The sequence below is a fragment of the Rhinoraja longicauda genome, chromosome 4, assembly GCF_053455715.1.
Source record: "Rhinoraja longicauda isolate Sanriku21f chromosome 4, sRhiLon1.1, whole genome shotgun sequence".
Taxonomy (NCBI): domain Eukaryota; kingdom Metazoa; phylum Chordata; class Chondrichthyes; order Rajiformes; family Arhynchobatidae; genus Rhinoraja; species Rhinoraja longicauda.
The window spans coordinates 48,076,901-48,102,252 of NC_135956.1; the positions used below are offsets into that span (position 1 = coordinate 48,076,901).

General features: G+C 44.0%; 1 protein-coding gene across 3 annotated transcripts in view; it reads right to left on the bottom strand.

Moving 5' to 3' along the window:
- The window catches only part of mbpa (myelin basic protein a), a 91,592-nt gene that overhangs the window by 52,631 nt on the left and 13,609 nt on the right, over window positions 1-25,352 (bottom strand). For all 3 annotated transcript variants that reach the window (XM_078397693.1, XM_078397694.1, XM_078397692.1), the window contains exon 2: window positions 19,763-19,832. In XM_078397693.1, coding sequence (XP_078253819.1) covers window positions 19,763-19,832 — 70 coding nt within the window. The remainder of the gene's footprint in view (window positions 1-19,762; window positions 19,833-25,352) is intronic.

The following is a 25,352-nucleotide window of genomic DNA, read 5'->3' on the forward strand; positions in this document are numbered from 1 at the left end:
GGTTGCATATCCGAGTTGGGAGCCTACTTTAAAAGTAATCGCTGATGGCCATAAACATTGAGAAATTCCCACACTTACCTGACCGTCAAACTGTCGCCTCCAATCTACCTGTCAAATTTCCTGATGGTAAATAAATTGGTTAAACACAAGTATTTTATGGTATCTTCAAATGACTTTACTTAATTTAATATTACGTGCTTCTAAATGCATCTGCGACAACCTAGCAAACCTGGGGACAGCATGCGACAGCGCCCGCAATAAGCAACGATACCTGGCGACAAGCCAGCTGTCGCCGAGAAATTTCTATCCGGAAACTTTCTCAGCGATGCGCCGAGATCCACTACGATTCTTTAAAGACTCCTCACGATCATGCCCACGACACCCCCGGCAAACTGTCGGCGACAGCCTAGTCGCTGGCAGTCGCCTTAAAATGGCCTAAGTGGGACAGGCCCTTAAGTTCTCTAAGTCACGCAAAGAGCATCCTTCTAGCCTTGACACTCTGCAAACAGGACTAGATTGCACCTGCACCATAAAAGCCAGGATGTGACATACATTCCCAAATGATAGAGCCTGCATCATAGAAATCTCAAAATAGAGTATGCAATATGTCAAGGAACGATAAATGGAGAAGATATTCAGCCCATTATGCCAATGTCTGTTCCTTGAACAAGAAAGCCATTTAGCCATGTTCTGCTGGCCAATGTTATAACATTCCAACTTATTTATTCATCCATACCTAATTTGGTTATTAAGTTCACTTTTGAATATGCTTCCACCACTCTTTCAACTTGAACTTTCTAGATCATAGTGTGGAGAACAAGAAAAATCTAATTTTCTTGCTGATTTTCATGCATCCATTGATAGTGAAATTAAAGCGTTTCCCTTCAATTATTTATCAAAAATCCTCGATTTTGTAATGTTAAATCACTATTAATTAATTGGAAAATGGTTATTTTACTGGCATCCATTTCATACCAGTACTACTTTCAAAATACAATTAGAAAACAGAATTTGTTTGCAGAGGAAAGAGTTGTATGCCTTTAAGTATATTATCCTGGCTGGCAGCATACTATTGCTGGGAACACGATCAAACATAGTTGGGAAAGCTGTTTGTGCAAGAGTGTGTTGCACTGAATGAATGAGTGTGAGCTTGAGGAGAAGTGAGTGAATGTGAATGTGAGATGGTCTTGGAGGGGAGGATACTCCACAAACATCAGAACATCCTGGACAATACAGCTCACCCCCTCCATGACACACTGGTTATAACTTCAGCAACAGATAGTTCCACCAAGATGCAGTACAGAAGCCACAGGAGATCCTTTTTCCCTTTGGCTATCAAACTGTACAACTCCTCCCCTTTCTGTCATGGGGTAGACTGACTCTTTCCTCCCTCCCCCCCCCCCAACCCCCCATCCTTGCACATCCCCAATCCTTTTTACTCATCACTTTAATTTCATGTTCCTTCCTGGGATAAATCGTGAGAGGGTGACCCTCTCATACTCATATGTCTTAGATTAAGAAGCCACTCAAAGAATGTGAGTGATGATCTTATGCAATTTAAAACAGTGAATAAAAGGTTTCAGAGCCGGCATAAAAATGGAAAAAATTCCCAACTTCAGCCACAATTACCGACCACAACATAAAAAAGAAAATTTGTCACAAATGCGGTGTCTTTAACTAACTGAAATACCCCGATGCGTTTTACATCATCAGACGAAGTGGAACAGTGAGCCATCTCCGACGAAGTTAGGAGAGATGATGAAAGGCGTAGTCAAAAACACATTTAAGGGGGATGCTAAAAGAGCAAAGAGAGTGGGAGATCTGGAGGGAATTGCACAGCACAGGCCCTACAGAAAGGAAACTATCGTCAATAAGTGATGGAAATTGGGATTATGAAAGAACTTTGCAAAAATATTCCTTGCCAATAAACAAAATAGCGGAGAAACTCTGGGGGTCAGGCATCTGAGGAGGGGAATGGACAGACGCTGTTTCATGTCGAGACCTTTCTTCAGACTCGTAGGTCGTCTAAGTTGGCAAGTAGATCCAGCAAGATGTGTAATTACATGCCTTAATAATATACGCCTAGAACTGCTCAATGGGTCTGGTAACAACTGTTCCTCTTACTACAGACGTTCCCTAATTGCTGCTTTAATTTCAGATTTCCAGCCTCTGTTGCAACATTTGCAGCAGTTCCCAGAATATACTGTGAAAAGTTATACTGGGCAAACTGTGATTTTATCTGATTTCAGGATATACCTCAAAGCCTTGAACTGTGGTGTTATTGCAGTGGAAGGTTGGTACTGAAGCAGGAGGGCTGACGGAGAGGGGAACTGTCTAAACAGAGGCAGCATCAGAGGGCTGCCTGTTCCATTACAGAAGCGGAGTTCCTGTCATCATTAACACTCCTTGAACAGAACTGCATTTTCAGGGGCATAATGATAATCAATGAGATAGGAGAGACTGTAGATGTTGGGAACTGGTACAAATAAAAACTGCTGGAGGAACTCAGAGGGGCCTGGCATCGCCTGTGGAAGCAAAGGGATATTGGCGTTTTGAGTCAAGACTTGAATTTTGTTGTCAAAGGTGGGCTTGGGAAATAGGCATTGAGGGATCATTAAATCTTTCAGCACTGCAGGCAACAAACAGGTCATCACTCAGTGGTCAAGAGAGCAATTTGCGCATGGCCTCTGAAGCTGGCTGCTGCCTCTTAATCTATGTACTGCTATCTCTGTGCAGTAATGACTTGGGCAACCTCAATACAACATCAACCGAGACTTTCTAGTCACTGTGGCTCTTTAATGAAACCATTTATTTAGAGATAGAAGGATCATGTGTACATATTTGACCTTTTCTGATCTCAGATGCCCAAAATATCCCACCGACTGCGAACTGTACCGACTCCTGTATTGTAGGAATTGATTTATGCATAGCATGATCTTTTTTCTGGTGATGTTGTTGCAAGGATAAATATTAAAATCATACAGCAAAGAATCTGGCCCATCAGCCCACCATATCCACCAAGTACACCGGTTGATTACTAATCCCTTTTTATAAAGGTCGGTGGCCTTCTACGAATTGGTGATTCAAGTGCTCATCTAGATACATAACAGTTGTGAGTGTCTCTGCCTCCACCACCATCTTAGATTCAAACCACCCACTTGGATGAAAAGTTCTTCCTTCCATCCCCTCTAAACTTCTGATGTCTTACTGTAAAATGCTGTCCTCTAGTTTGACATCAATCTACTGAGGATAGGTTTCAATAGACAATAGGTGCAGGAGTAGGCCATTCATCCCTTCGAGCCAGCACCGCCATTCAATGCGATCATGGCTGATCACTCTCAATCAGTACCCCGTTCCTGCCTTCTCCCCATACCCCCTCACTCCGCTATCCTTAAGAGCTCTATCCAGCTCTCTCTTGAATGCATCCAACGAACTGGCCTCCACTGCCTTCTGAGGCAGAGAATTCCACACCTTCACCACTCTCTGACTGAAAAAGTTCCTCATCTCCGTTCTAAATGGCCTACCCCTTATTCTTAAACTGTGGCCCCTTGTTCTGGACTCCCCCAACATTGGGAACATGTTTCCTGCCTCTAATGTGTCCAATCCCCTAATTATCTTATATGTTTCAATAAGATCCCCCCTCATCCTTCTAAATTCCAGTGTATACAAGCCTAATTGCTCCAGCCTTTCAACATACGACAGTCCCGCCATTCCGGGAATCAACCTAGTGAACCTATGCTGCACGCCCTCAATAGCAAGAATATCCTTCCTCAAATTTGGAGACCAAAACTGCACACAGTACTCCAGGTGTGGTCTCACCAGGGCCCGGTACAACTGTAGAAGGACCTCTTTGCTCCTAAGTACTAAGTACTCTTCCTCTGCCCCTCCAGTTGAGCTCCCCTGTTCTAGTGGGATTTCTTGCCTTAAAGAGAAGACAGGGCCTCATTTTTCAATCCCTGATCCAAGAACATAACTTGTTGCCTTGGGGCCAATTGCCATTCTTGTTTGCCGACAAATGGTTTTAATGTTAATTGTGCACTCCCTTTAACCCTTTTAATCACCACCTCTAGCCAGCAGCTGTTCCCCACACACTAGCAAGCTCTGTCTATCCATGAGCTCTCTCTCAATGCACCTTTTGTCCACAAAAAGATGGACAACTGCTTCACTGTCATTCCCAAAATAAATGACACAAAAGTCAAAATTTAAAGGCAATTAGTGACCGCGTGTATTTGGAAGAGAAGGCGGGGGGGAGATTTGGGTTTGGGGAGGGAAAAAAACATCGTCAAACCACTATCATTGGAAACTAAGTGATAAGATGATATCAGGTCCCGTGAACGGCTGGAAAAAAAGCCTCATTGGGATCATAAGTACTTTTCCATTCATTCACGAGATTATGGACATCACTGTCAATGCCAGCATTCACTCAACATTCCTTATTGTTCCCGAACATGCCAGTGGATATGGAGTCACATATTGACCAGTCGAGGCTAAGGCAGTCAGGTCTAATTCTCTAAAGGGCATTTGTTAAGAATGCAACTAATCCGGCAGTTTCTTGGTTACTGTTATCAGGTCTAGATTTATTTATAAAATTCCAGATTTATTAAATGATCCATTGATGCAGGGACAAGAATTGGAGTCCCGCCAGAAGTTTAAATAGAAATAATTACATAAAACTGGAATTAAAAATAGATTTTGATAACAATCAGCACGAGGGTCTTGTAGTTATCTAATGCTCGTTCAGGACAAGAAATCTGGCCTTCTTACCCAGTCTGGCCCAAATAAGATTCCTGACCTACCAATATGCTCAGTTAATGCAACTTTGTTAACCTGCAATGGTTACTTTATCTTTAGTGTGTACGAAGGAACTGCAGATGCTGGTTTATACCAAAGATAGACACAAAGTGCTGGAGTAACTGAGAGGGTCAGGCAGAGTCTCTGGAGAAAAAGGATGGGTGATGTTTTGGGTCAGAATCCTTCTTCAGACTGAAAGTAGAAGGGGTGGGGGGGAGGAAACTGGAGGTAGGAAAAGGCTAGAACATATCAGGGCTGGCAACAGATGATCAAGGCAGGATAGAGCCCATATTGGCCTATTGTTGGCTAGGGAAGAAGTGATAACGAAAGGATACAAGGATGTGAACAGAGGAACTAGTAATCCAATTAGGGTGGAGGGGAGGGGAGGAGGGGGAGGGGGAGGGAACAGAAAGCCAATTCAGAACAAGGCGATTAAGACCCTACATTTAATGCTGGGCCATTTTAAATATCCCATGCTTATGAAAGATTTTGCTTTAATTCTCATCCTACATTTCCACAGGTGAGACTCAATTTAGAGCTCATAGCCTTCCTGTAAATTCTCATTCCCAACTGCCTTTGGGATGGAAACACAGTCGAATCCTTTACAGTTTCCAGCAAACAGCAGTGAATGCGTGGTGGTCCAGAACTCTAAAGCCCACCTGCCTACAACCAGCTTCCTCCAGAGCGTATGGGGCAATTGGGTTCTTCATTTTAACGTGAGAGAACTTTGCGTGAAAGGATGGCATTTCTTCTTTCTCTTGGCCAAGCGGGAAATGACAGGGATCACCAGTTCCCAAGATGCCATCTAGACATGTCTGCATCTCATCCCCTGAGGGTGTGCAATACATCATTTGTATACGTATGCCTCAATCCCTCCCACTCTCTCTATTTGACCACCTAGCAACATGACCACCTATTGATTCATCAGCTGCCGTCTGAAGGAATTACTGCAGCTTCAGACCAGTGTCCTGGAATTGTGAGAAGCAGGCAGAAGAGTGACACAATTAGGGGCAGCACAGTGGTGCAGCAGTGGAGTTACTTCCATACAGCACTAGAGACCCAGGTTTGATCCTGACTGGTGGTGTCTGTGCAGAGCTTGCATGTTCTCACTGTGACAGCGTGGGTTTTCACCGGGTGCTCCGGTTTCTTCCCACGTCTCAAAGATGTGCAGGCTGGTAGGTTAATTGACTTCTGTAAATTGTCGCTAGTGTGTAGGTACGGGTGATCATTGGTCGGCGTGGACTCGGGTGCACTGAAGGGACCATTTCCATGCTGTATCTCTAACTAAACAGGGATGGAGCTCAAAGAAATTGCCATTCATTTGGAACAAAAAAACAAACAAAATTGCAACCCTTCGCTTTTAGCTGTTAAAATGAAGAAGTTCCAAATCTAATTTTAAGATCAAGCAACCTTTCACAAATTAAAGTGTGGTGTGAAATCAAAATTAGCAAGATAATTACAATGTTTAGAAGACAGATAGGGACATGGATATGAATCATTGGGTGGGACATAGGCCAAACACAGGCGAATAGAATCAGCGTTTAAGCTGGCTTGGATGAGTTGTTCTGAAGGGCCACTTACTCTGGTGTGTAACTGAATCTCTACTCACCACTAAAATCAGAGCAACACAAGGTATTCATGAGATATTTTCAGGTGATCTGAAGAATACTGGGTCAACTAAACCCTCCTTCAGCCGGGATGGGCGGAGGTGAGGGAGGAAGGTGACCAGTACCACAGACAGGGCTGGGAGGGTGGAGTGGGCAGACAGGGGGCAGAGGACAAGGCCCTTCTAGTGCCACTGACAGAGGATTCCAGTTGCATTAGGAGATTTGCATTTATTTTACGCCTATTATTACAACCTGAAAAGGCTTCGGCAACCTTTCATTCCCCGTAAATGAGGTGGTACGGGGCACATTTTGTGCCGTGTAAGATCTCACAAACAGCTCTGTTGTTGAGTTTTAATTACACTGATTGGGGGGATAATTACTGTGCACAGAGCACCGTGCAGAACTCCCCCTTTGAGACGAAGGCGTGCAATTCTTCTGCACCCAGCAGAGATTTCGTGGGGCCCTGCTTCAGTGTTTCAGTCAGAAGGGGAGACGCCTCTCACGGAGTGGCACACGCTCTGTGCTGGCACTGGGAGTGTTAGCCTCCCTCCACATAAAGACAAAGGCTCCACTCTCGCAGCCTTGCCCTTTCTGTAAGCTGGTACACAAGTGGCCCAAATGTAAACCGCAACAACAAGACAATGTTGTCCGAGGGGAGAAGACAGCAGTAGTGATGGATGATTCTTCCACACAATGCCCTCCATTGAGGCCCAGTGGCCCAGTGACAAAAGCTGCTCACACAGCAGTTAGTTACACTTAGTACCAGCTCGAGTTAGCTGCAGCTCTCGCCTTCCGTTTCTACAGCATGCTTTTGTCTGATGAAATAAGACTTGTACGGGCTTCGAGGTCGTGGCTGAAGAGAACGAATGAAAGAACGATGAGGTTATACACTCACAGCTGAAGTTGGGGATTCTGCAAGGGAGGTGTGAGGGATTCAAAAGGTGCAGGGTCAGTTTGGAATGGAGAACCCAGCACAGACATTTGATTCAGCAACTTGTAAGCGCTGCAATCACCGCACACACATTAACAACCAAAGGGCTCCATGTTTTTCTTCATTGTATCAGGTGTTAGTGGGAGTTCAGTGGGTAATGCTGTCACCTCAGTCAGCAGATTGCGGGTTCAAATTTTACTGGGTGGCACGGTGGATCAGTGGTAGAGTTGGTGCCTCACAGCACCAGAGACCCGGGATCGATCCTGACCTTGGGTGATGTCTGTGTGGAGTTTGTACACTCTCTCTGTGTTCCGGTTTCCTCTCCAAAGACATACGGATTTATAGGATAATTGACCAGTAAATTGTCCCCAGTGTGTAGGATAGAACTGGTGTACAGATGATCGTTGGTCGGCACGGACTTGGTGGGCCAAAGGGCCGGTTTCCACATTATATCTCTAAAGTCTAAATCCCATTCCGGGGACCCAAGGATCTAGACTGACGCCAGAGTCTAGCTCTGATGGTGTACAGCTTGACCAACTGCAAAATAAACACAGGTTCTGCTCTCCCAGGTAGATGTAAAGGATTGCACAGCCTTTCCCTCATTACTAAGGCTAATATTTATTTACCAATAAATACAGTATTCGGACATTATCACATCATTTAGTGGCTTTCTGTAAAAAACGGTTGCTGTGCTTTCCATTTTACAGAGCATCTCATTGACTGGTTTACTAGGTTAATTCCCGGAATGGCGGGACTGTCATATGTTGAAAGACTGGAGCGACTAGGCTTGTATACACTGGAATTTAGAAGGATGAGAGGGGATCTTATCGAAACGTACAAGATTATTAAGGGGTTGGACACATTAGAGGTAGGAAACATGTTCCCAATGTTGGGGGAGTCCAGAACCAGGTGCCACAGTTTAAGAATAAGGGGTAGGCCATTTAGAACAGAGATGAGGAAAAACTTTTTCAGTCAGAGAGTTGTGAATCTGTGAAATTCTCTGCCTCAGAGGGCAGTGGAGGCCAATTCTCTGAATACATTCAAGAGAGAGCTAGATAGAGCTCTTAAAGATAGCGGAGTCAGGGGGTATGGGGAGAAAGCAGGAACGGGGTACTGATTGAGAATGGTCAGCCATGATCACATTGAATGGCGGTGCTGGCTCGAAGGGCCGAATGGCCTACTCCTGCACCTATTGTCTATTGACTGCTGAGTGTTTTGGGAAGCACTGAAACCACAGAGGTACAAGTTTGCCTTACTTTGATTAAGTTCTGATGAGAGGTCATTGGCCCAAACAAATAACCATTTCTGTTTCCACAGATACCTGCCTGACTTGCTGAGTGCTTCCAACATTTTCCAATTTAATTTCAGACGTCTGCCACTATTGCAAACACAGTCAGCAACCTGCTGAACTACAAAACCCACAGCCAGATTCATACAGATAATAATCAAGCACAAGGCCACATTTTCTATCTCATTTCCACCACATGCACCCTTTGTTTTTGGTGAACAAATCACCCACCATAATCTACACTGATAGAAATAACCAGTCTGCTCATGTACCCAACTCTATAATGCTGGAATGGAACTTTAATGCAAAAAAAAGAACAGTGAAACATCTTTTTGCATATAATTCGGTAAAAATATCACTATACAAAAGCACAATCATAGTTTAGTACAAGTGTATAGGAATAGTACACTGTGACAGTATACAAGAGTCGGCATGCTTCTGATGTCATTTTCCATGATTCAAGTCCAAAGTTGTAATAAATGTTGAGTTCTTAACTTGGTCACAAAGGCCCATTGTCCTGGCGACATTGCAGATTGCATCACATGTATCTAAGTATCTGCAAAGTCCCCCGCAAGCTCTGAGAAGATTCTCAACCACAATCTGCTGGATAGACGTTCCCCAAACCACTTCCCTAGATTCCAAACAAAGCCTTCTCCATCCACATCTGCAATCAATCACAGTGGTCATCTCCATATTTGACTACTGACGATAATCTGAAACATTCCTTTAATACTCAGTTGCCACAGGATCACACAAGACCTCCAATAAGTGTGATAGTCTCTGCCAATTACTGTGCTCACACATTTGCCTCAATGGACATTTCCTCCCATTGGAGAGAGTGGGTGTCGTCACTCCAGTGAGGTAGAGAGTCAGGAACAAACCACAAATAATTTTCTTTAAATAGAATACATAAAACAAAACACAAAACCTAGTTTTTAAATTATTATATTTCTCTGTGCTTTTCAGAGAGAGAAAAAAAACAATTATTGCTTTGTTGCCTTCTGGGAAGTTTGTGATAACATTGGTAAATCTTCTTTGCATCCTCCCCAATGTGCTGTCAAGGATGGAGACATTTCCTTGCAAAGGGAGACTTGTCAGGATTATTTTTTTTTAGAGCTGTGACAGGCAAGGGATGATTTAATCTGGTGCATAACATGTTGAAAGATCAAGATTAAGTAAATAAATCAAATCTATTTCCACACAACAGAGAGGGGGTTAAGAGGATTGGCAGGGAGTTGGGGAGAAATTCATCCCTTATGCCATTCACTGCCAGAGAGGGTGGAAAAAGCAGACATCTCACCATATTCTGTTAGAAGCACAGGATATACTATAACCTGCAGGGATGGAGTTAGAAATAAAGAAATGCAGATGCTGATTCGTACACCAAAGGACACAAAGTGTTGGAGTAACTCAGTAAGTCAGCAGCATTCAAGAGAGAGCTAGATAGAGCTCTTAAGGATAGCGGAGTCAGGGGGTATGGGGAGAAGGCAGGAACGGGGTACTGATTGAGAATGATCAGCCATGATCACATTGAATGGCGGTGCTGGCTTGAAGGGCCGAATGGCCTCCTCCTGCACCTATTGTCTATTGTCTCAGAAGAGATAAAAGAAATGTTGGAACAATAAACACATTATGTTGTAGATGGATGCAGGGCTGCATAAAAACATTGAAAAGAGCATGATTAGGCTGTTGAATCTGCTTCCCATCCAATATAATCATCGCTGATCTTTCATCTCAACACTATATTCCTGTACTCTCCCCAAGCTTCTTGATGTCACTTGGACCTAGAAATTTGTGTCTTTCTTAAATTCCGTACAGTAACCTGGCTTCCAGAGCCTTCAGTGGGAGAGCTCTGGCTTCCAGAGCTTCATGGATTCACCACCCTCTTGGTGAAGAGGTTCTTCTCATTTAATTCCTAAATGTATCCCGAGACCTCTGTTCGAAGCCTCCACGGGTCAGTACCCCCAGCCTGGGGAGACCTCCTCCCTACTTCCACACTGCCAAACGCCTTCAGAACTTTACATTTTAATGATAGTCTCTGTCCTAACCCTAAACTTGAGTTTGATCCTACTCTAACTACTGGCCTCGTCATTCCAACCTTCAGTTCATTCAACAACCATACCATCCTCCATTCCATGATTTCAAGAGCAAGATTCAAGATTTCAAGATCAATTTATTGTCACATGTACCAATTAAGGTACAGTGAAATTTGGGTTCCTAGAGCCAGTTCAAATTTCAATAATGTCCTATGAAAGCAAATGATTACATTTAGCCACAAGGGAGGAGGAGTTGATGATATGAATTGAGAAGCACAGGGCAGGAGATGGCAAAGATAACTCTGATCTTCTAAGAAGATTATGCACACATAGAAGAGCTGTGTCCCCCCCCCCCCCCCCATCCAAGTTAATAATTCCCTCTGAGTTATTAACTTGGAGGCTTGGGGGGAGTTGGGAAATCACAACCTTAAAGCACTGGATAGTTTCACCAGCAAGCTGATGGATGTGGAATCCATGCTCAAGGCCAACGATAGCAAAAGGTACAAAACAGGGGGCTTTTTCTGTTTTGCAACATCTGTCTTGGAAACAAGAGAGACGGGAAGGGAAGGATGGATTAATTCCACATGATCTCCTAAGACAATAGGTGCAGGAGTAGGCTATTCGGCCCTTCGAGCCAGCACCGCCATTCAATGTGATCATGGCTGATTATTCTCAATCAGTACCCGGTTCCTGCCTTCTCCCCATACCCCCTGACTCCGCTATCCTTAAGACGATCGTGCAGGGATGGCAGAAGCAGGGAGGTCTGGACTTCAATTTTGACACCTTGAATGGGACTGGGAGGTCACCCTGACTTGCTCCAACATTTGCTGAGATCGCAACTCAACATCAATTCAGCTTATCCATTGTCTTTCAGTGTTATTTTTCAGTGCTTTGATACAGTCTATGCGTGTTTTCACTGATGTAGGAAGTGATATTTCAGTTGTTCAGACGCCATCTATTTTTGCAGTTTGATTTGATTTTGTTGATCTCCAAACAGATTGATAATTATAGCAGAATCTCGAGGGATAACTTAAGAGTTTACATAAGCTTTGCTCCCACACCCTCAAACCTAAATGATCTGGCTGAAATGTTGAAAATGCGAGAAGGCCTCCGTAGGAACAGTACAGGAATTTTGGGGAATCAAGAATGACGGGACAGACTAGAGAAAATTAAGACAAGCCGTACATTAAATGCAGAGCTGAGGAGTGTGGGGGTTTGAAGATCTCCCTAACAGAAGACAGTGGAATTTGAGTAAAGGCTGCAAGTTGCATGCTCACATTTACTCCACTTTAGAACACAAGAAAATCATATCATATCATATCATATATATACAGCCGGAAACAGGCCTTTTCGGCCCTCCAAGTCCGTGCCGCCCAGTGATCCCCGTACATTAACACTATCCTACACCCACTAGGGACAATTTTTACATTTACCCAGCCAATTAACCTACATACCTGTACGTCTTTGGAGTGTGGGAGGAAACCGAAGATCTCGGAGTAAACCCACGCAGGTCACGGGGAGAACGTACAAACTCCTTACAGTGCAGCACCCGTAGTCAGGATCGAACCTGAGTCTCCGGCGCTGCATTCGCTGTAAAGCAGCAACTCTACCGCTGCGCTACCGTGCCGCCCTATGAGCAGGAGCAGGCCATCAGGCCCCTCGAGCCTGTCCCACCATTCACTATTGTTTTTGGAGACCCATTTCCTCCCTTAATTCCTCTTCAGTGCCACATTTCCACAACCATCCACTCCTCCTCATATTTTTTCCAATTCCACCTTAAATATATCTAATGATCTGTCCTCCACCAATCTCGGCAGTACGTAATCGAAAGTTTCACCACCCTCGGAAAGAAGGACAATAGCAGTTCAAAAAGGAATCTTTAGCACTTGCCCGAGGGGGGTGGTGGGGGCGAATACTGAATGCTTAAGTAGTATCTGGAGGAGCACTTGAATAGTCAAGGCATAGAAGGATATGAACAGTTCCAGTAACATTAGGAGGCAGAGATTAGCCATGATTGAATGGCGGAATGGACTCGATGTGCATAATGGCCTACAGTAATTCTACTCCTATAACGTGAAAACAGGATTAGAATACAAATCCTGTTCTAATCCTGTTCTAAAAGGTAATTGATGTGAAAAATCAAATTTGAAGATAAAGATCAAGCTTTATTCGACTACCAGAATCCTAAACTGCACTGCCTGACCGCCTCTGTCCAGGCTTATTCATTTACATTGGATCACAGTTAAGCCTCATCCCCCATTTCAAACTCTTCATTCGTGTTTTCAAATCCCTCAGTGGCTTCACCCCCCACTGAACTCTTGCCCTAAAAGCCCCACAAGATCCTGTTTTTCTCCAATTCCAGCCTCCTGATCATCCGCAAATTTAAAATCACTCCACCACATAGCCACAACGTTTGCTGTCAAGATCCTTAAGGGGTTGGAGAGGCTAGATGCGGGAAGATTGTTCCCGATGTTGGGGGAGTCCAGAACCAGGGGTCACAGCTTAAGAATAAGGGGGAAGTCTTTTAGGACCGAGATGAGAAAACATTTCTTCACACAGAGAGTGGTGAGTCTGTGGAATTCTTTACCACAGAAGGTAGTTGAGGCCAGTTCATTGGCTATATTTAAGAGGGAGTTAGATGTGGCCCTTTTTGCTAAAGGGATCAGGGGGTATGGAGAGAAGGCAGGTAAAGGCTACTGAGCTGAATGATCAGCCATGATCATATTGAATGGCGGTGCAGGCTCGAAGGGCCGAATGGCCTACTCCTGCACCTATTTTCTATGTTTATATGTTTCTAAGCCGAGGAATACTCTCGAGCCTCTCCTTTCTCCTTCAAGACACTCCCTCAAATATAAATATGCGATCAATTTTTTTGTCACCTACTACCAGTATCGCCATCGGTGGCTTGGTGCCATATTTTACCTATGAACATTTCTGTGAAACCTTGAGATGATTTGCCCAGTAAAAGGAGATAAATAAATGAAAGTTAGCTCCTTCTCTAATAACATTAAGGGTTAAAATACCTTTTAGTTTCTCTTCTGTGCACTTATTGCTTCTCTCTTTAACTATACAAAAATAAAAACTGGTGACAACATCACACAAGATTAATCTGCAAACTAGTGAATGCTAACTCACAGGCCACACATTTGGTGCAAAAAATGTGAGGACAGGATCACACCTCCGCATTCCTGGCTGAGAACATAGAGAGGTATTGATACAACTTCTCTCTCCCACAAGTGTAGCAAGGCCTAACTGTACCTAAAGTAACGGGGGCTGGGTGTCTATACAGGATAGGATGTGTGGTCCATGAACCCAGCTAGTAGAGCCACTGGCTCACAGCACCAGAGACCTGGGTCCAATCCTGACCTTGGGTGCTGTCTTTGTGGTGTTTGGACATTCTCCTCATAACCGTGCGAGTTTCCTCTGTAATGGGTTTGCTCTGTGACTCATAGACTCAATGTAGAGAATGGCCTCCTATGTTGAAAGGAAATAGGAAATAAGGAGGCTGAAGGTACAAGCGACTCGAGCGCAAAGATCTGAGCACACTCCAATGCAGTGCTGAAGGAGTGCCGCGTTGTGGATGGTATTATTTCTTTGCAAAGACATTAAACTAAGTTTCCATCTTTTTTCACAGGGAGATACAACATTTTCCAGGGTACTCTGAAGACAAGGTGGGGTATCTTATTCTACAGTTACCCCTCAATCAACAGTATTAAAACAGGCCAACCGACCAATATCGTATTGGACCTAGAAGATAGACAGTCTGAAGAAGGGCTCCAACCCAAAATGCCACCCATTCCTTCTCTCCAAAGATGCTGCCTGTCCCGCTGAGTTACTCCAGCATTTTGTGCCTATCTTTGGTGTAAACCAGCATCTGCAGTTCCTTCCTACACATTCGTATTGGAGCTGGCTGGGTAAATATTGGCTCCTGTGGTTCCAGTGTCATTACACCAAGTGCATGTTTAAAGTGCTTTAACAGATGTTCTCAGTCTGTAAAGGACATTATTAAAATACAAGTCTGTCCACTCACAACATCCTTGGTTATGAGTTCAACACAACAAACAGCTTAAGGTATTTTTAGTTAGCACAAGTTGGCAGAAAAGAGGAACATTTAAGATCCAACTTTCTAGCTATAGTAGAAATAGAAATCACCAAGGGAGAATGTGGGTGTGAATGAAGTCCAGAAAGTAAAGATTTGTGTTGGTATTGCAACTAATTTATCATTGTCACCTGATGTATTGAAAACGGTTGTTTTGCATGTTATCTAGGCAAGTCATCCCACAGTTAGTACATCAGGTAGTGCAAAAGTGAAAATAAACATAATATAATTTTACAGCTACAGAGATAGTGCAGGTTAAAAAAGTGTAACAGCCGTAATAAGGTAGATTGGAAAATCAGGAATATATCCTTGGCATCTGTGAGGTCTGTTCAAGAGTCTAATAACAGCAGGGAAGTTGTTCGAAAATCAAAAATTCCCAATAACAACGTTTCTTTGCTTTTTGCAGTGTAATAGAGTATGGAACAGGCCCTTCAGCCCATTGTATCCATGCTGACCATCAAGCACTCATTTACATCAAGCTTCAATTCCATTTCATCCTCCACACAATGAAAATGCAACATTCTGGAGCAAAATACTGAATATACTGAAAATAAGCATGGCACAGCTGTGCAGGGTTTCTTCCTGAAATACAGAACCGAAAAGTCAACAGGCATGTTAGGCAACTTCCTTACTGAAAGAGGAACTGTAAGTTCATGATCTCAACAGCCTGAATGGCCTGTTAGGGGAATGAGATTACTAGCTGATTAAAAAAAAGACTGCTTAATCTGGTAGTTGTAGAAAGCATTAAATAAACCATTCCAGTCAACACACTGAGGCTTACACGAAGAAAATGAGCAGAAAATGTCATATCGGAATATCAGGAAAAGGAGGTGCCAGAGACAACTTGTCAAAAGGCAAGAGGACACAAGCAGAATAGGAAGAGGCTGCTCATGTGGAGCAGAGACATGAACACAAAACGGTTGCCTTGTGGTTAATTCCAGATGAAACATTGAGATAATCTGTCTTGTGAAACAAGGAAACTTGGCCCAGATACTATGGAGACACAAGGAACTGAGATGCTGGAATCTTGACCAAAACACTGTGGTGGAGGTACTCAGTGGAGGAAAATGGTCAGATGATGTTTTGGGTCATGACCCTTCTTCAAACTGATGGACTAGGTGGGAAATAGCTGGATGAGAATAAAGAGATGGTGGTGAAACAAAGCCTTGGAAATGATAGGATGATACAGGTTTAGGGGGTTTGATAAGCAGATGTGTAGCATAAGTGACAAAGGCTGGAGCTGAATTGGAGACAAAAGGGTGTCAGATATGGAGAGGGGGGGGACTGTAAAACCACAGAGGGATTTGGGTGAAAGGGGACCTGGAGACTTGGGGATGCGAGATGGGTGTACGACAGAGGGGAAAGGTGAAGGGTGATCGTGTAGGGGGAGATTGGGGTGGGGGGGGTGGCATGAGAAGGAGTGGGAGTAGGGAAGTATTATTGAAATTGGAGTGTTCAATGTTTATACTGTGGGTTGCAAGCTACCCAAGCCAAATATGAGGTGCTGTTTAATTTTGTGGCTGGCCTCAATGGCAATGGATTGGCAAATACATTGGTATTGGCATGCTCTTGCCTCTCAGAGTGGTGGACCACTGAGCATTTCTTTCAGCCCGTCGAACGCATAAAGTCATGCAACACAAAGGCAGGCCCTTCGGCCCAAGATACCTCATCTAAGCTAGTCCCCATTTGTCCATCTTTGACCCATATTCTTCAAATGCTGCTTGTTAAGCACCCATTCACACTGATCCTACACTAATTTTAGTATAGTCCCACCAACTCCACCACTCAACCACACCAGGAGCAACTTACAGCGGTGAATTAACCTACCAACCTGCACATCGTTGGGATGTCGTTGGAAACAAATCACAGGGAAGATGCGGAAACTCCACAAAAGCACACTGGAGCTCAGGACTGATCCTGGGCCACGGGAATTGGAGGCAGCGGCTCCACAAAATGCACCACTGTGCCTCCTGTTGGGACTGAACACCTTTACTCTTTCAAGCCCAATCAAATTACAGGCCGCCAGTCCCTCCAATTGTTTTGACACGGGCATGAAAGATAACTGCAGAACTTGTGGTTTAATAGGAACCTGCAGCCCTGAAGGCATACTATCAGTGGTGGAGTCATCAATCCAGACATATCTCTGCTCACAAGGAAAAAGACATGCATTTTTATCACTCCCTTCGCAATGTCCCAAATTGCTCTTCAGCCAGTTCAGCAGACCCTATTGTAAAGCAGAATTATCGGTTGGCGATCCGTTCAGAGCAAGCTCCCACAGAAGTTACGCAATAGTGACTAGTTAATCAGTTTCAATTACTTTGGCGGAGAGGCATGTGGAAAGCCAGAATATCAAAACCAAACCAGCTCTTTGTGCTTTTACATCCTAGGAAGTTATATTGTCCTGTTCATACTCTCAGCTGAACAAGAAAAGGTTTCCTTGGCATTACTTCAAGTTCTTTCCAGGCTTCTGGTTACTTTTAATCTGTTACATCTGTTGATTAGCAACATTGGCAACAAATGAAGATGCTGATCATAGAACTTCAGGAAGCAGAGCGCATGTGGTACACTCAACGCATCAATGGTGTTGAAGTGGAGATGGTCGAGAGCTTCTGGTCCCTCGGTGTCAGTTTCACCAATTTGTTCTGGTCCAACCACAATGATGCTACCATCAAGAAAGCATACCAACCTCTTTACTTCCTCAGAAGACAAAGGAAATTCAGCATACCAATTTCTACAGATGCACAATGGAAAACATCCTATCAGGATGTATCACAGCTGCTATGCCCAAGACAGCACGAAATTGCAGAGAGATGTGGATGCAGCCCAGTCCATCATGCAAACTAGCGTCAACCCCCACCCCCCTCTCCCTTCTCCATCAACTTCATCTATACTCCACGCTACCTCAGGATAGTAGGCAACGTAATCAAAGATCACTCAAACACATCCTTTCTCTGACTTGCTCCCATAGGCAGAAGAAACCAAAGCCTGAAAGCACAAATCACCAAATTCGAACAGCTCTTCCACACTGCTATCAGACTACTAAACGGACCTCTCAAATCTCAAATGCTAAGGATGTATTCCCGATCATCCAATCTACCTCATTGCAACCCTTGCACTTTTTTCATCTGCACTTTCTCTGCAACACTATATTCTGCACTGTTCATTATCTCTTTTGCACTAGCTGATTGTACTCATGCATGGTACAATTTGCCTGGATGCCACGCAAAAAACCCCCAAGGCTTTCACTGTACCGCAGACACAGGACAATAATAAGCCAAAACTAGTACTTTATCAGTGCTGTCTATGGGTGTTTGGTCTTCTCATATCGGCTACAGCATTTCCTATTTTACTGAAGTAGTGAGTACTTGGTTGGCTGAAAAGTGAACTACAATCTTTCCTGTGTGAGATATTTCACTTTCACAATAGAGTTGTCCCAAAATGGGCAGTGTGGCAGTCTCAATGTTGGCAGTGTCCTCTGTGCAATAGTGAGACTGAAAGTTACAGAAGCAGACGCTTCAGCATATACTCAGTGGATCAGGTAGCATTGTAGAGAGACGGAGAAGGTGCCCAGTGCCACTGCTTCAGTGAGGAAATATCAATTGAAGCCCTGAAAAGATAGCCATTCATCTTTCAATCCCTGCACTGTTTTTATTTGTCGCACAGCAGAATTTTCCTTCAGAAGGAAAAGCATCTTGCTGATAGCGCTGGGGTTTTCAAGCCGTGAGCTGGTGCAGGTGGTGAGACAGGATGGCAAACACCACAGCCTGGCAACACCCACACTGCTGTGACCACCCATACACCCAGCAGCCTTCGCAAAGCACCAGCCACTTAATCTCTGGAGACGTGCTGGGGTCGCATATTCCTGATACCTGGGTAGCTTCAGTCTGATCAGGAACATCTTCCCACAACATCAAATGACAAATTAAAAAACAGCACAAGAATGATCTTTGCGCTCTTCATTCTCACACTGCTCTGCATGTCCAAGGACCACACTGTGGTTCCGAGCTTCACATTCTCACTATTACTCCCCTTGACAATCAGCTTCATTCTCACTATTACTCCTGATAGTCAACTCTATTCTCACTATTACTCTTTCTGATAGTCAACTCTACTCTCACTATTACTCCGTGACAGTTATCTCCACTCTCACTATTACTCCTGACAGTCAGCTCCACTCTCACTATTACTCCCCTTGACAGTCAACTCAACTCACTATTCCTCCTGACAGTTAGCTCCACTCTCACTATTACTCCCGACAGTCAGCTCCACTCACTATTACTCTGTGACAGTCAGCTCCACTCTCACTATTACTCCTGACAGTTAACTACACTCTCACTATTACTCTGTGCCAATTAGTTCCACATTCTCATCGCTATTCCTTGTGACAGTCAGTTCCATACTCACTGTTACTCCCGTTGACAGTTAGCTCCACTTTTATCATTACTCCCCTTGACAACAAGCTCCTCATTCTCACTGTTACTCCCCTTGACAACAAGCTCCTCATTCTCACTGTTACTCCACTTGACAGTCAGTTCCACATACTTAATGCTTCCTGACTGAATTTAGGAGATGTTAAAGTGGACTAGTTCCTGATGAAAAGCTACCATTGTGGAGCAGGTTGCCACCTCTTTGGGATTGCTCTCCTGGACGATGAATGACATAACCACCATCAGCTTTGCCCAATTAAATACTTTCCCCAAGTTACCAATATTTGTACATAGGAAAAGTCACCGTTTTTCAATGGAAATCTTTCTGCACAGAGTTGCCTTGGTTCAGTGTCCTAGTGATTTATGCCCAACCTCTGGTGAACCCCAGACTATCCTGGAGCCTTGTCAACACTGGCTGTGGGTGGAGCCCAGCAGATCACCAATGACTTAGTCGATGTGACAAAGAACATTCAGCCACATCAACAGTTGACAGGCAAGCTCCACTGACTCTTCACCATAGCTTATAAGTAGACTGATGATTCGATTTGCGGAAGTGTTTTAACCAATCTAGTTGTGAACATACCAAACACTTCGTTGTCTTCTGTACGGTCTGTCTTCATGGCTTGATCTTTAGACTTCGGGGATGTACCAGACTGAAAAATAGAAGAAACATTTTAAGAAGCAAAGTGCAGGTTGAGAATCCTCCCAGAAAATATAATGGCTTCCACTGTGAAGAGAAGGGCACCTCAACGCACCATAAAACATCAGATAAAAGATAAAGGGTTACCTATAGTGAAGAAACAAGGAACTGCAGATGCTGGTTTACAAAAGAAAACGCAAGGTGCTGGAGTGACGCAATGGTCAGGTTGCATCTCTGGAACACATGGATAAGTGCTGTTTCAGGTGGGTATCCTTCTTCAGACTGATTGTAGGGTGGGGGAGTTGGCGTTCGTCTCTCCCTCTGCCAATCAAGGTCCCCTTTCACCTGTACCCACCTATCATTTGCCAGGCTTTGTCCCGCCCCAAAAACACAAACATTTCTAGAGTAACTCAGTAGGTCAGGCAGCATCTGTGGAGAACAGGGATAGGTGACATTTCAGGTCGAGACCCTTCTTCAGATCTGCCTCGCCTCTTTTCCAGCTTTTCCCCCCACTACAATCAGTTTGAAGAAGGGTCCCGACCTGCCCATGTCTTCCAGAGATGCTGCCTGACCTGCTGAGTGCTGAGTTACTCCTGCGCTTTGTACCGACAAATGACATTGTCACTCTCACAGCTAAATCATATTCAGGCTGATTTGTTTTTCACGTCACATCAGGGATAAAGGACTGGGATGGATGCTTATACACATCATCCAATCACCCTCCCCTTACTGCATTCTGCTGGGCGATGTTTCCAACTTTACTTGGGGGCATTGCTGCAGTTTTGACTGATTTTTGTTCACTGGAGCTTGCAGAATACTCCTAGATAGAGTCTCTTGTTTATTGTAAACCATGCCTACCTACTTGCTAACAGATTATTGACACCATCGTACCAAGTCAACAATCTGAATAAGGCTGGCATGTTACCAACAGTTTTTGTATTTTCAGGACATTGCAAAGTGCTTTACTTTTTGAAGCATGGCCACTTTATTGCATAAAATCTCCCACAGATAAGTTAAAATAATCTATTTTTGGTGATAATGGCTGGGAAATAAATAATGTGATTTTCTTCTCAGTTCAGAGTTCTGGAGATTAATGGGGCAATTTATAGGGAATCCCGAACCATCTGGGATTATTGCCAATATGAGATATAGGTTCAGGAACAGCTTCTTTTCTTCAACCATCAGGCTCTTGAACCGCACAATACAACCCCAACCTCAAACCTACCTCAACAACCATCTACTAAGGACATTGTTTAGGTTGTACTACAGACACATATATAGTAATCAGTAATTATGATTGATGGTTTGCACTATTGTGGTCTGGTTATCTAGTATCACTAGACACTAGGTAGACACAAAATGCTGGAGCAACTCAGCGGGTCAGGCAGCATCTCGGGTGAGAAGGAATGGGTGACGTTTCAGGTTGAGACCCTTCTTCAGAAACGTCACCCATTCCTTCTCTCCCGAGATGCTGCCTGACCCCGCTGAGTTGCTCCAGCATTTTTTGTCTATCATCAATTTAAACCAGCATCTGCAATTTTATTTCCTATCACTTTTAATTTATTGCATTATTGATAACCATGTATTTATTTGTTGTGTTGGTGCACAAATGCCTGTAAAGCTGCAGCAATGAAGAATTTCAGTATTCCATTCCCGGTGATTATGACAATTAAATACTCTTGATTCCTCGGTGCGGACTTCTAGGTTCCCAATGATGAATTTGCTCCCACAGGACAGCTTCAGGACTCAGACCCTGGTATGGTGAAGAATATATCAGCAGGAAGAACTGATGCTCTTCAAGCATGTTGGTGTCCTGCCCAGAATAAAGTGCAGTTGGGGGGGGGATTTCACTTTAATATCTCATCCAAATAATATTTTTAAATTTAAATTTTACAATTCAGTTTTTATTCCTGTAGGAACAGGGATCGAGGTGGGAACCTGGGTAACCTAATTTCCAAAATAATTCTCATTACTGCTATTAATAAAACTATTCAAAATTCCCTCAGGACGCCCTGTCTCAACAAGAAACAGAGATAACCTTTGCAGACCACGGACACATTTCACAGACCATGCCTTAAAATAATTGAAGGTCAGTTTAGTATTTTGCTTTAGTAATAATCTTTTAAACATACTTCTCCGAAGTCAGTCTGAGATAGAGTTTAGAGCCTTTGAACAAGCGTCAGCTATGGAATTTACTCCTAACCTTCTCATATCTGTATTAGCATTGCTTAAAATGTGATCTGCTGAAACATGTAACAGATTACATGGAACCAACACTGCCGCCTGCATTCGCAAGCCCGAAAAAATGAGAGAAAACATTATATTTTAAAACAGAGAACCACTTTCAATTCTACTCCAGAACAGAAGTATTTGCAGCAATCTCGAGCTTGCTCCAAAGTCCAGCTTCATCTTTGACAGCATCTATTGCCATGTTGTTGCATGTGCACTGATATAATACTGAGTTGATGAAAGTTACACAGAGATAGCCAACACAACTAGCTAGGAAAGCTAGAAAAGGCTGCCACCCAGTGCATTGGCAAGTAACTTGAAATGAAAACATTGTGCAAAGGGTAATCATTCGCTTCTGCGTTCCACGTCACACACTGCTGCTCACAAAAAGCACCCAGGAACATAAGCTGACCGCTGGCTGCCTGGTTCTTGCCTTGCTGTCAGATAGTTTAGGGCAGCCCAGTGGCAGAGTTGGTGCCTTACAGCGCCAGAGACCCGGGTTCGATCCTGACTGCGGAGTTTGTACGTTCTCCCTGTGATCGTGTGGGTTTTCTCCTGGTGCTCCAGTTTCCTCCCACACTCCAAAGACATGGAGGTTTGTAGGTGAGTTAGCTTTGGTTAGTTGTAAAATTGTCCCTAGTGAATAGGATAGTGTTAGTCTATGGGGTGATCACTAGTCGGCACAGACTCGGTGGGTAGAAGGGAGTGTTACCTCCAAAAGTCTGAAAGGTATGCAGTAAGTCATGAAAGGAGTATCCAAATGATTCTGAATGCATTATTAACAAAACACTTTAATTGCCACGGCATAGAAAACTATGGACCAAGTTCTTTCAGAGAACTGCAGAGATAGATGTGAGAGTCTGGGGATAAGGAGCTCTGGTAATGAGACAGCAAGTTTGAAGCTTTCCAAAGCAAGTTAGCAAGAGTATAGGTACAGAATGTCCCGATTAGGGTGAAGGGACAGGCTGGCAAGTTCGGAAATCTGACTGGCGAGAAATATTGAGGCCTTAGTCAGGAAAACAAATAAGGCACATTTAGGCACGTCAGATTTGGACAGTTGGGATCAAACAAGTCTCTCTGCAAGTACAAGTGTTGCAGTGCACTGAAGAAACAGGAGGACAAAAAGAGGGCATGAAATGGAGCTGGCAGGCAAGGTAAAGGAAAATCCCAAGAGATTCTGCAAGTATATTTATAGTAAAAGGATGTTGAGGAAAATAATACGTCCCCGTAAAGATCAGCATGGCTGCCTTTGTGTAGAACCATTAGAGATGGGGGAGATGATGTACCGACAGTTAGAAAGAGATGACTGTTACTTAAGAAAGTAGGTGGCATGTCAGTGAGGGCAAGCCAGGGAACTACAGGCCAGTCCTAATGTCAGTGGAGGGCCAGTTACTGGAGGGGATTCTTAAGGACCAGTATTTGGATAGGCACAAAAGATAAAACACTAAAGGTGTACATAAGGCACAATCACTGAGTATTTTTGCTCATTTTTAGCACTGATTAACTTAGATTTTATTGGCAACAGTTCACTCTCTTTTCAAATGTTAAATAGGTGTTCAATATATCAACTTCATGGAAAGACAGTGTAGCACTCTTTCAGTCCTATACCGGATCATCAGTTTAGATTTTTGCACATCTTTGGAGTGGGACTTCAAACAGCACTGAAACCGGCATACAGCACTGAAACCGGCCTTACAGCCAACTCATCCAAGCTGACCAAGGGGTCTATATGAGCTACATCCATTTGCCTGCATTTGGCACGTTCCTCATCATATCATATCATATATATACAGCCGGAAACAGGCCTTTTCGGCCCACCAAGTCCGTGCCGCCCAGCGATCCCCGTACATTAACACTATCCTACACCCACTAGGGACAATTTTTACATTTTACCCAGCCAATTAACCTACATACCTGTACGTCTTTGGAGTGTGGGAGGAAACCGAAGATCTCGGAGAAAACCCACGCAGGTCACGGGGAGAACGTACAAACTCCTTACAGTGCAGCACCCGTAGTCAGGATCGAACCTGAGTCTCCAGCGCTAAACCATTTCCTCTAAACCATTTCTATCATGTCCCTGTCCAATGTTTTTTAAATGTAATTCTACCCACCTTTACAGGCTCCACTGGTAGCTCATTCCATATATCCACCTCCCCCAATGTCAGAAAGCTGCCCCTCAGATCCGTTTTGAATCTTTCCCCTCTCACCACTAAGTTATGACTTCTTGTTTTAGTGTTCCCTACCCTGGGAAAAGGACTGAGAGTTTCCATCTTATCTGCGCCCCTCATGATTTTACATCCCCCTTATAGGAAGTCACGCCTCAGCCTCCTATGCTCCAGGGAAAAAAGCCCCAGCCTATCTAGTCTCTCTTTATAACTCAAGCCCTCAATTCCTGATAGCATCACTGTGAAACTCTTCTGCACTCTTTCCAGCTTAATAACATCCTTCCGAATGCTAGGCAACCAGATCTACGCACAATACTCTGTGTAGTCGCACCAACGACTCATGCAGTTGCAACACGATGTCCCAACATCCATCTACTGATGCGCAGCATACAGCGCCAAAACCTGATCCAATCTCTCGAAACATTGTGTGAAATCAGGCAAAACTGAAAAGAGCAAAGTTAACTGAAAAGAGCAGATTATCGGCGTCATGGTGGCGCAGCAGTAGAGTTGCTGCCTTACAGCGAGTGCAGCGCCGGAGACCCGGGTTCCATCCCGGCAATTGGTGCTGTCTGTACGGAGTTTGTACGTTCTCCCTGTGACTGGCGTGGGTTTTTCCCGAGATCTTTGGTTTCCTCCCACACTCCAAAGACGTACAGGTTTGTAGGTTAATTGGTTTGGTAAATGGAAAAATTGTCCTGAGTGTGTGTAGGATAATGTTAGTGTGTGGGGATCGCTGGTCGGTGCAGACCCGGTGGGCCGAAAGGGCCCGTTTCCGCGCTGTATCTCTAAACTAAACTAACGGCATGAGATTTCAACCACATGACAAGATTGGAGCTGCACATTTCTTCATGGGATCTTTGTGCAGAGTTTGCAGCTGCTGTACTGCCTGCAGATAGATTTTAAAGGGGTTTTTCTCCTGGACCTGCTGCAAAACATTGTTTTAATATACTCATTCAAGGGATGTGGACTTCACAGGCAGAGCTGGATTTAATTGCCCATCTCTAGTTGATATTAATAAGGTGGTGGTGAGCTACCTTGTTGAACCGCTGCATGGCTTGAGAAATTCCAGGATTTTTAAACCCAGCGACAGTGAAGGAATAGTTATATATTTCCATATCAGGAGGGCAATTTCCAAATGG